This window comes from Haemorhous mexicanus, chromosome 4 (assembly GCF_027477595.1).
Source record: "Haemorhous mexicanus isolate bHaeMex1 chromosome 4, bHaeMex1.pri, whole genome shotgun sequence".
Taxonomy (NCBI): Eukaryota; Metazoa; Chordata; class Aves; order Passeriformes; family Fringillidae; genus Haemorhous; species Haemorhous mexicanus.
This window is the reverse complement of record NC_082344.1, coordinates 33,967,532-33,979,874: the sequence shown is the minus strand read 5'-3', so window position 1 is coordinate 33,979,874 and position 12,343 is coordinate 33,967,532. Positions and strand designations below refer to the sequence as shown.

General features: G+C 39.1%; 1 protein-coding gene across 2 annotated transcripts in view; it reads right to left on the bottom strand.

The window, feature by feature from the left end:
• Positions 1–3,041: 3,041 nt before the first annotated feature.
• Positions 3,042–12,343, bottom strand: part of MND1 (meiotic nuclear divisions 1) — a 45,617-nt gene continuing 36,315 nt past the window's right edge. For both annotated transcript variants that reach the window (XM_059844402.1, XM_059844401.1), the window contains exons 7-8: positions 4,918–4,962; positions 3,042–3,285 (exon numbers count right to left, since the gene is read on the bottom strand). In XM_059844402.1, the coding sequence (XP_059700385.1) occupies positions 3,179–3,285; positions 4,918–4,962 (152 nt within the window). In that variant the 3' untranslated portion in view covers positions 3,042–3,178. The remainder of the gene's footprint in view (positions 3,286–4,917; positions 4,963–12,343) is intronic.

Sequence of the window (12,343 nt, the reverse complement as noted above, 5' to 3'; positions counted from 1 at the left end):
CTAAAAACAGGTTTGATTTTCACCCATTGCAGTAGTAACTGCTTTAATTATAAACCTGAATTGTAGTAAGGGCCTGACCTACTGTCTTAGCTGTAACAGTTGAAAACATTTACCTTACATGGGCAAAAAACCCTACAGGGCACAAGAAAGAAAAAGAGGAAGACATACATAAAATAGCTGTGACATAGCCACAAGAAATAACAGTAGAAGTAAGCACTTAAACTCCATTGTTTTCTCATTAGATTCTTTAGAAATATTTCAGATTCTATCTCAAGAAAACTCTGAAAATACAAATTGGGACAAAAAATCAGCTTGAGTGTTTTAATTTTTGCTACGGGCTAATAGCACAAAATTTCTCAGAAAGAAAATAATTTTAACCATTACTGACTTTTAACTCAGCAGAAGACCAAAGTCCCAGCTTCTCCTAAAAACTGAAGTGAACACACATCTCAAACCACACAATCCAACATGGTTTCATATTGTGGGATTTAGCAGTCTGCTGCATACTTTTTTAAGAAGAAAAGCTTCCAAAAGCGAGCAGATGCAGCAGGCTCAAAGTATCTTGGAATATACAAGACACACAAATTGTCTCTTTTTCTCTCAGAAAGGATCTGGCTTTGCTTTTCCCCTTGAAGTTCACCTATGCTAAAAATCTAGAATCACAAAACAGTAGCACAAAATAAATCTATTCCACTAGAGGAGTAAGAATCAGTTTCTGGTAATGCATCACCTCTTCCGTTCTTCTCTTTAGCTGAGAAATTTCTGTTCTGACTGTTCTAAAATTGTGTCCTTACAGAAGCAGACATATTCTCCCTCCAGGTTTGCTAACCAACACCAGAAGACAGAACAAAAAATAAAGTGCAATGGTATGTCTACGTCTGTTCTGTACCTGTGAAACAAACCCAAAACTCTTGAGAAAATTACATTGCTATTCAATTCCCTGCAATTGAACTACCTAAGTTTTGTGTTCAAAGCATAATGGCTGTGTTTGACATTTTTAAAGCCAGCTCTTTCTGGCTGACTGCAGTATCTCTGGGCAAATCTACCTCAAGTACAGTTATTTAGATGACATTTATTATATTTAAAGATTTTACTACAACCCACAATGCTCTTACCCTACAGACAGGAAGCCACAATACTGCACCTAAACTTACACAGCTGGTCATCTTCGTTTCCCTCTTGAATTTGGAAAGTAGCCAAAGCAGTGAAGTCAGTAAGAAACCCTCATCCCCATACGTACCAGAGGAAGTCGTGGTGCACGAGCTGCTATGGACCATAAATTACCTGAGGCTCCTTGACAAGTAGAAGGTCAGCCACATGAAAGTGATTCCAACAGGCAAAACCCATCAGTAAGTTAATGTGCTCAGTGCTCCTTCATTCAAACAAGCCTTTTGAGACGTCATCATCATCTCTACTGTATGGCATTTATGTGCTCTTGAACAGAGATGTACTAAGGAGCTTCTCACACCTGTTAGGTGGCACAGAATAGTCGCTACAAATGTTTAGCAAAACCAAAAAAACACTTGAGAGAGATCTCCTACAAAGAACCAAAAAGCCTGCCTCTTTACTGATTCACAGCACAAAAACTAAGAGCAACCCAACCACCCAAGCTGCAGGTGCCTCAGTAGCTCAGTTTGGCACCGCAGGGAGCTTTGCTGCACAGCATCCCCTTCCTGGGGCAAAAGCCAGGCCTGCTCAGGAACACTCCAACACTCAGCTCAGCACCACCTATTCCCTTACACCTTCACCAGTCAGCAGCTGTACTCAATGTTCAGTATTGGACATATTAGGAATAAAGTCCTTCCAAACACATAAAACCATTGCAATTTTAAGCTTAATGACAAGTTCCTATGTGCCAGGCATCCCATACATTTTCCTTAGGCAATGGATAGTTTGCTAGGCTATCTCTCTGAGAGGAAATCTTCCACCCGTTATCTTCCCAGTACCTTTGCTGTCCTCATAGACATGAGATGACGATAGCCAGGGGCATACCTGAAATCCTTGTATTTTAACATGTGCTAACTGCTAGGAAACTTTTTAATAGGAAAGGTCACAGGAGACAGATTTCTGGGCACATTTTCAGATAAATGCCACATTTCAGCAATGCTCTCTCATCAGATGTTACATAAAAGGTGGACAGACACTTTTCAGTGATAGCTTGCAGCAGGCCCACCTACCTCCTAAAGGTAAAGCTTAAATCCTCCAAACCTATACAGCAGAAATGCCATCTTGCAATCCACAGCTGTGGAACGTCAGTCTCCACTGTCCACCTCTCTTGCTGCAGCCATGCACTGATCAGAACTAGAAACCAGAAGCTGATATAAAGTGAGGTGCTTCAGAAACTTCACCAAAAAAAATGAACCGCTCGTAATCTATTATTATTTTGGCTGGCTGCGCTTTTAACCTGACATTGAAAAATGTGCATAAATCCAAAAATGCTCAGTTTTTAACAGTAAATTGAATTCAGTCTCTCACATCCCAGATAAACATCCTAAATCTTGGTGCACAGTGGTGTGAAGGGATGGGTGCTCTTCGCTCCCCCTTCTATGCAGATACATTCTTGACCAGATCAGCTTTCTCAGCATCAAATCCAATATATTTTCTGGAACAGATTCAGCTCTTTTGCACTAGTACTTTCCAACAACAAATATAATTTTGTCACTAAACTTACAAGCAGTTCTAGCAACACAATAAAAAATTACCAGAAACCAGACCTCAGCCTTTCTACTCGCCTCCTTACTGTCTCACTGTTTTCCATTAATGGACTATGCTTATTTTCTATTTCATTGGTGAGATGAGGGAAAAATTCATTCCATATTGTTCCCAGTTATTCCCACTCCAAAGCCTTCAACATGTTTAAACATGAATCCCTGGAACTTCCAGCTCTTAGTACTTACTACTTCCAGTTAAGCAAAGGAAGAGTTAAATCCAGTCTCAAGACTTTGCAATAATTATTCCCTATAACCTCTGTCCGTGCTAAGCCTGTATCACAGAAGAAGCCATGAGATTTACAGAGGACAAGAAAAAAAAAGGGCAACAAATATTTTTAGTATTTTATTAACCGTAACAAAACCAGCAAATTAAAGGGTGGTAACCTTTTTGAGGAGGATTCACATTTTAATGGCAGCTCTGAATATATAACAAACTATATACAACTGTGTCAGCCATCAACTGAACACTAATCAATGTAATCCAAATCTTCTGGGATTCCAAAACCTTTATCTATTCTGCTCTCTTCAAATCCAAATTTACGCTTGGCCCAGGACTTTATTGAAAAGATGTTATCTGTAAACAGAATGAAAAACATTCATTTTGAGTATTTAGGAAAGCATGAATTATAGTCTTGGCTACAACGAAATCCTTCCATTTGCAGTATCTCTTGTCTGTATGAAAAAGGTACATAGTGGGGAACATCATTATCAAATAGATTTAGAACAGAAAACATGAGGCTTTTGTTAATAACCTCCAAAAAAGACGAAATCATTTACTTAGCACCAAATAAAAATATGTTATCTTTTCTTGCTCCTCTTTTAAAAGCAGACTGAAAGCTATGATTACAGTCTATGCCTGCTATAGTGATGAGGTAAGTGTGAGTATGCATAGTAAGTATTTTATAGCTCCTTCTTCAACTAGACACCTACTATGTGACTGTCTACAGCTACAAAAATTTGATTTAGGTTTACTGTAAGGTCCTTTCTAGTCCTGTGTGTTTGTTCAGACACTGTATTTTTTGAAAGTTAAAAAAAAGACATTCAACAAGTTTTATTTTAGTCAGGACTTCTCTTTTTAGCATCACATTACTTTAACATATACATTTTGTTCAATTTAACATAATTTTTCACTGCAGCATTTACTGAAAGTCATTACGTCATTTTTAACACCCATAAATTGCAGCATTCCTTAAGAGAGGAAGTTCCCTGTCTCTGCACAGCTTAGAGATATTTTTTCTTTTTTTTAACCAGCACATATTTGGTTTTAAAACTGTCTCTTCAAAAGAAAAATATGCTGCAGCATATAACCAAATTGTCTAATTAAATAGCAAAGTACTTTTTACAGGCTGAGGCACAGTTCCTTTACCTCATTTGAGGCCTTGAGAACAGCCTGTCACTAAAAGCAGAAAGCACTGACAACTCTCAGAATACATAATTTTATTTCCCCATATGCAGTAAACAACCCAGATATAACATAATAGTCCAAAGACTAAGACAATGATATCCTGCTGCACTTGGCACAACCAATGATAGCAAGCAGTCCATCAGCAGGAGATCTATTCTAGACAAAAAATTATAAACAATATTCTAAATAAATTTTAAAAACCATAAGGACATATAAATTGTTTGCTTTGCAAAATGGGAATGAATACAGCAAAGCTAAGCAACAACAGAAAATTGAGTTAAACTTCCACATGAATGTCATCACAGAAACATTCCTTAACATTATGCATCATTTTACCTGTCAAAATGGATCAATTAGTTTGAGAAATACCTACTTTGTATCAGCATCCATCACATGGTAGCAGCAATAAGATTCCACAAAACATTCTACTCTTTAGAAAGAAATGAACATTCAGAATATAATTAAACTTTCTGAATACCTGGGCATCACCATTTCCAGTCTCTATTGCTTTCCTCATCTTAAGAGATTTTAACTCAACCAAGGAAACAAGCTGCAGGATTTAACACAGTGTACAAGACAGCACCAGAAGGACAAATCTGTTATGGCATATGAAGTATATTCAGTAACTAAACTGAGAAGATGTATTCTTTTTGTTGAATCCTAATAGTTTTATAAGTAAAAGAAATTCCTCTATGTTTTTGTTAAGTGAGGACTATCCTATGTCAAATCCTAATCAAATTTAAAGTTCTTATCTTTTACTGAAACTGCTCTAGTGTGAAGCTGTGTCACTGCAATACACACCAGTCCATCTGTTGGCTGCCTCCTTGGCCACTTGGTTTGTTTGGCCTGAAACAGAGAAAAACACCAACAACAAAAGCATGCATCACAGTAAAATCATCACATAGTTTCAAGGCATAGAAACTAAACTTACACTTTTAAGGTTCCAGGAAGCACAAAGCTAGGTTAAAGAAAAAGAGGAGCAAAGAGCATAAAAGATACCATATGAACAACTATAAATTTTTACAGTGTATTTTAAAATAAAATAACCCCTGTTTGGCTTGCCTAGGGGCTTCATTGTCTTCACCAAGACTGGAACTAGAGACATGGCCTGAAGATACCAGAGGCAACAGAGATGGAAAATATTTCATAATCTTCTCTATACATAAGTAAACCATCACATGGGTATGCATGACTCTATACAGATAAGGAAAATGACAAGGCAGCAGTCTATCATATCAATCCAAAAGTTTATCATATAGCTCTGGAATGTCTCCATGATTTTGAGAACCCCCTCAATGAAATTAAGACAAAATAATGTTTCTGGCTATTAAATTTGGCTTATGTCCCTTAACACCATTCCAGAACTAAACACATAATAGTAAATTGCCATTACTACAAGCAGTAGTTTTGTCTAGCAGGTTTTGTCTAGCTTCCATGAGGCAAAACAACCAAGAAGAGTTGCTCTTAGATCACCTTGCTCCCATTAAAGTAAGTACTGAATCAAATCAAGCAGGTTAGGCTGTAACGTGGGAATTTATCAGAATCATTCTGGTTCTCACGCCTACATGTAACTTAGGTATTCCCAGTCAGTCTTGTTAGTACTTGCAGGATAATACTCATTTGAATGGTCAGCATGAAACTTGTCTCCAGGGTACTGAGATACGAATACATGATCAAGTACCCATTGTTATAGACATTAAACTTGAAGCAAAATCAAATTATGTTGAAAAATCATCTGCCAGCACACAGGAAGGGAAGTACTCATTATTCCAACCTGGGAAGTACTCATTATTCCAATCTTAATACTCCTGTAACTGATATGAAAAATGTTTACATTGGAATAATACACTATTTCAATATAGTTTCTAAAATTGGTCTACAATTAGAAAGTTTGAGCACAGCATGAAGAAAACCAAAAAAGATGAGAAAAAATGAGTGGGAGAGAAAATGGCATTTTTGCTTACTTGCATGCATCAGAAATTTAAGTTGTTCCTAGCCTGAGAGAGGTATTTTTATTTCCTTTGCTGAGTGCTTGCTGCCATCCCCACTTGTTCAGTTTCACAACTGGCAGCACTAACAACAAACTTGTAATGGCATTTGGAACAGCACCTAACCTAACCCTACTTAAAGCAAGTCTGCAGGGTAAGAGCTTCCACTCCTCAAGACTTTAACTGTGTGACCTACGATACTTCCCTCAGCATTTCTCTAAAATTCTACCGTAAAACTTGACAGCTATATTTGACTCCAAGTAATGAAGTTTGAAATTAAGTGGAGGAAAGTGGGTTGGCATTAAACTCCATGGATCCAGATTTTTGAGGTGACAGCATCCTGGTGGTGGGTGAGCCAACCTATCCCACAGCACCTGCAAGGTCTCAGCAGAAAGCCCAGCTTTGCTGGAAGCAACTGACCAGCACAACAGTGGCAGCATGGTGCCCTTACCATGCATATGTGCTATAATATACATACGTGATCATGTGTTCTGAAAATGTGACTTCACACCTCTGTCAAAGAAAAGGCTGAGGTCATGACAGGCATAGGCTGGACAAGAAGTGAGAATGGCAGTCACTGCCTATAACTGAGTTGTGGCTAGAAATGAAAACATGGTAGTGAGAGCAGGAACCTACAATGGGGAAATACAGACAGACAGACAGATAGACAGACATATAATCCCCAGGGTCTCATGGCTACAGGTGAACATTTAGCTATCTGAAGACAGGATCAGTCTTAAGTCTTGACTATGATTCAACTGCATGATCTTGTGTGTCTGCTGCAACCAATCCCATGCCTGCAAGAGGAACAAGAGACAGGCTTTGATAGTTATGGACCTGCATCTCCAGCCACAGACACCAGCCACATCTGCATCACTGCCAGCATCTTCCAGAGACCTCATGAAAACTGTCAGAAATTAAGAACTCTGCACCTTCACTTCTTTCTGGAACTCTTTTATAGTTGCTTGTTGGGACTTTCATTGGCTGCACCATCCGTATGTATACATAAATGGAAGATGAGGGAAACCAGGAGTAGAAAGCAGACACCCCCCAGCACACCTATTTTATATATGGGTGTAGCTAACTCTAAGTCATGCTACTTCTGACTGCTTGTTCTCTAGCTCCAGGGGATGGAGTCCCAAACTTGACTGGAGTCCTTCTGATCCTCCTGCTCAGCAGAGCTGCTCTCACCAAACTTGATTTTTGGCAGCTACTAAATAGTACTCCAGTACTGAATCCGCACAAGACAATGAAAGGCCAAGTATGCAGTAGAGGTGAGCAACAGAGGAGGCAACATTTTCCAGATGCTTCCAGATGTTCTCATTATCATTAGTTACAGTCTGTATCTATACATCTGCATATAGGCTGACAATATATGTGATTGCTGTCTGGAAACTGCAAAACAATCCATTTGTTCTGGACATTACATATTTATTTCACCTATTTGTGTTACAATGAATCAATAGACTTTCCCACTCCCATGTCTGGAGGATACAAGTCCTGCAGATATATTTGGCTGAGGCACATACCTGTATCCTCTGGTGACTAATTTCAGGCACATTTGGCATTTTCTAAGAAAGAAAATGGAAGCCTGCATTTTTGTCTCCAAAACTGAACAAAAGCAACCACTGTATGTACAGCAATGCAAGGCCCAGGAGCAGCAAGACGTGAAGTGCTGGTCTGTTATGTCAGCAAAGCACAGCTGGAAATATGCCCAAAACAGTGAAAGGCTACAGGACAGAGAGTATTTTGACCAGTCCTCATGAGTTTTTTTTCTCCTCAACCCCTAGTATCTCTGGAGAACTGCAGGGACCTCAAAAAGCCCAGATTCTGGGAGCTGAACCATCATCCTAAGCATATTGTGATTGTCCTTATTACAGGGACAATCCCCTCCATCTCCACAGAGGAAAGCAAATGTATGGAAGGGAAGGTCCAGTCACAATAAATGTCTAAAAAGAAAACGAGTGTGGGTTGGAAACATGCTTTTCAATGCAGGTAAGAGGCATTCTACCAGTGACCTGCAGGTATTTTGGAGCAGGCCAGGAGACAGAGGTGACAAAAGGGCACATGGACAGCTGTCAGAGGTGCACCAAAAAGCTTCTAAAGCAAATGGACAGCACCTGGTTAGGAGTCAAGGCCAGCAGCACAGAACATCAGCACAGCAGTGTTTCTAACAAATCTCAACAGGCATTATATATTGACTCAAATCATTGTAAGGCCACAATGTTTCTGATCCGACTCAGGAAGCCCCTACAGTAATACTCAGCATACTGCAGAACTACAGCCTCCTCTTTCCTCCTTCCCCCAGATTCTCTCCCCTATTTCCACAGGAAGGGGGAAATAGTTTGAATTAAAAATCCTATTTGCATTCCAAAATTGAATGGCCAAAAGCTGTAGAAGTCTCAAATATTTCCACAGGCCAAAAATCAATTGTGATAGTAACAACTACCATCTCCTCAGAAACATTTTCCAAAGGTACTTTAGGTTCTTTCTAGAAACATTTTTAAGTCTCACACATTTCATTACAGGAACACTAAGAACACAGTCACGGAACAGTACTCAAATTCAGATTGTAAAGGCACCATATTACAGTTCTGGTAGCTATAGTAAAAGAAACAAAACAACAACAAACCAATGGCCAGAACCAACTCACAACCACCTGAGCTGGCAGAAATGAACGAAGAGCTGTAGCTTTCTCCGATCTCCTAGATCCTACTCTGGCATTTTCTGGGTAACTTTAAGGACTTTTAGGTCCAGGAACCTCTATTTCCCTAGAATAACAAAAGCCAATTGTATTTATAAAGCTTACACACTTGAGTGCCAGTTTTGACCTACCACAACTAATGCCACAAGAAAAAGGTATGGACTTCCTCACTTAAAAGGCACATGACTGCAGAGGGAATTAGCACCTTACCAAGGAGAGAGTCACCCATCAGCCTGTAGGGTGTTAGCAGATACATGCAAAATACAACTGCTGTCTTCAGCATGTGGGCGAGGGAGTAATCTTACAGCATGGATCACAATTCCTCGGCATGAAACACAGGGAACAGCTGCAACTGTTCTCAGGGACCAGGGAGGATTATTAGCCCAAAGATTCCCAATCTCTCTCGTGAAACTGGTCAGGGTAAATTAAGTGCATTAAGTGGATTTGAATTCCTGTAATAAATATGCATTTACTTAGACTGAATTCAAAGATGAAAAATGGCAACTACCGTAGGAACTGTATGTGAACTTGAACCTCCCATGACTCTGGATAACTCTCTGCAGAAGGGAGTGGATAATCATTCTCCTGCACATAGGCTGCCCTTACTTTCCAGAAACACAACCTTGCCATCACAACAGTGACAGACTTGTTTTCCTACTTCTCCTGGGGTAGCATCACTATAATACCCTCTGACGCAGTATCCAAAATTCTTCCCACTAATAAAAATATCTCATGCAAATAAAGATCCCATCTCCAAAGGCCAGGGTAGAAGGTGAGCACAGAAATCACACACCTGTCATCCACAGAAAGTACAAAAGGTTATTGCCCAGTAATTCCTACCCACGTGTCCATTCACAAACTGACACCACAGACTCTGATCAAGAGCCCATGGCTTGCCATTGGAGACTATTTATGGCAATGATGTGATGAAGCAGCTTCTTAAGGTCCATATTTGAGTATCCTTGAGAATAAGTAATCTACAACACTGTCAACAGGCTGAATTGCAATGTGGCAAGAAGAGCTTTACAAGAGTATTTTGTAACCCTGTACCAGGCAGATATCTCCACACTATTGGAAATCTTCATCCTCCCCCATGCTTCCCAAAGAGGCACTTCCTCTTATAAACAGAATAAAGAGCTGCCATGTAGAAAAGTGATAGCACATCAGAATTCTGTCAACTCCTCTGAATCCAAAATAACACATCACTCTTCCCCCATACTCCAGTATCCTACACAACACTTTTCCTCATAATGTTCATCAACAGGTCACAATGCTTCAGAATTCATTACTAAATTCAAGTCAATGTGTAAATATGCTTTCCCATTTAAATGGCATCACAAATTCAACACAACTTTTTATACTGACTTATTTTAGACTCTGAATAAAGTTTCAGCACTACAAGAAAAAGCACTAACAGTTATGAATGCTACCTACTGATCTACAACTATTCTGAAAAACATAGAACACAATATAAGCTATTTGAGATAGAAAAATATTCAAGATTACTGATATATGAATTAACTAAATCAGCATTTCTGCTGCAACACCAGTATAAATATGCTTGAAAATGAACCTGAGCAAATAGATACCACAGTGCCAGTCTTTTCTACCTGGTGAGAGTAGCAGTGCACAGTAAAGCTACTGAGAAGCTGATCCACATTGCTGAGAATATGCTTTTAAAGGGTCTGCGATCTCTATCAGTGTGTTTGAAAAAAGTGTCAAATCTCATCAGCAAAAAACTTCCTCTGTCCTGTATGAAAAGGTCACACTGTCAAATTGCATCAGTATGTACACAGAGTCTCCTTGAAAAATGTCCAAAAGAATTTGTCAGAATTGCTACCAAAAAATTTCTCAATGCAAGACATGCTCTTGCACTTAAGTTTACTATATTCATGTACCTACAGAAAAAGACCATTTACCTTTCAAGTGTTGTACTTGAAAACCACACTGAAATCTTAGTTGCATAACTAAAATACATCCATTTTCATCCAAAGAGCAGAGGGAAGCAAAGAGCTTGCAAAACAGAAACAAGCATACCAACTTGATTCAGGGCTCCCTGACACCACTCTGTTTTTCTTGCACTGGACAACTCATCCTTCCCCACTTCATTCACTAATAAATGCCACACATTCAGCACAGCTAAAGGAACTTGCACACTTCTGAGCTACTGAACTGTATTTCACAAGGAGGGCCATCCCAGGGCACCATGGTTTTTGGCCAGATGTGGATTGCAATCTGCTCTGACCTCACGTGTCACAGACATTGTAGAGAAGAGTCAGGAAGGCATCGCAAGAGGTTCTCTGGTCTCTGTCACCACAACTCAAAGTATGTTCAACTTCTCCTATGCCATTTCTGAGGTATTTATTGCCTGTTTTTAAAGTTTCCAATTTTCTGGCTCTACAATTAAAGGTTATTACTTTTTGCCATCTTCTCCATGAACCTGAGTAACAGACTATTCCTTTTCTTTTCTTGAGGAGATACAGATAAGCAAAACCCACTAGGAACCATCTTCTTTTGAGCCCTATTTTTGTAAAGTGTTTTTGTCTCTTAGAATGTAATTGCTCAATGTCCTTTTGCTCTACTCTGAGCACTTAGTTACATGAATATATGAATGCTTTGAAATAAATTAGGTTATATCCAGGTAGGATATACAACACTGACACTATGTTACAGCTGAAGCCATGCTAAAGCCTTTAGTGCCACACTTTCTGCCTTGAGCAGAAAGACTATTTCATACATCTCATTGTGGGTTATATCACTGCTTTTGTATCTTAGTGTAGGGGTTTTTCTTGGCACAACAAAAATTCTTATATTCAACTCTGACATCTTTTTTCAAATCCTCCCCACTTAACCAACTGCCTCAGATCATTTGTGCAGCACAATACCCTTGAATACAGGTAACGCCCTTGCACTTGACACTACTGAATGCTATCCAGGGTTTATCAGACCACCCTGGCAATTTGTCATTATCATTTTGAAATTCCACTCTGTCCTTTGTCCATGCAAATATAACAAAAGAATATCTTCTAATGTATTATCCAGCTCATTTATATAAACATTGAGCAGATGCACAAACATGACAGACCACATTACAGAGCTTCATCAATTCCACCTCCTTTCTGACACTGAATTGCTCACACTTTATAAAGTAGTTTGAGACTTCACACTACTGCTGCTCCATCAGGATTGCATTTCCCTACCTTCCTTAAAACAGTGTCATGCAAAAGTGAGTCAAAACACCAAAGACAAACTTCCCCCAATCTACAAAGATCTCATACAGTGGCAGAGAGAAAACTTCTGTGTTGTTCTAGGTGGTTCCAGATTGGTTTTCTGTTCTGAATTTTTCTCTGGTATCCTGCTCTTTTCAGTGAAACTAGCTCATATGACATTAAAGTGAGAAGGGAAGAAAAACCATTGGAAATACTGTCAAATGTGCCAACATTAGTCTTGCACTTATACAACTTGCCCTACAAAATCTTCAGTTAAATAGCACAGAACAAGGTATCTATATTAGGAATATACAGTCATTATCCAG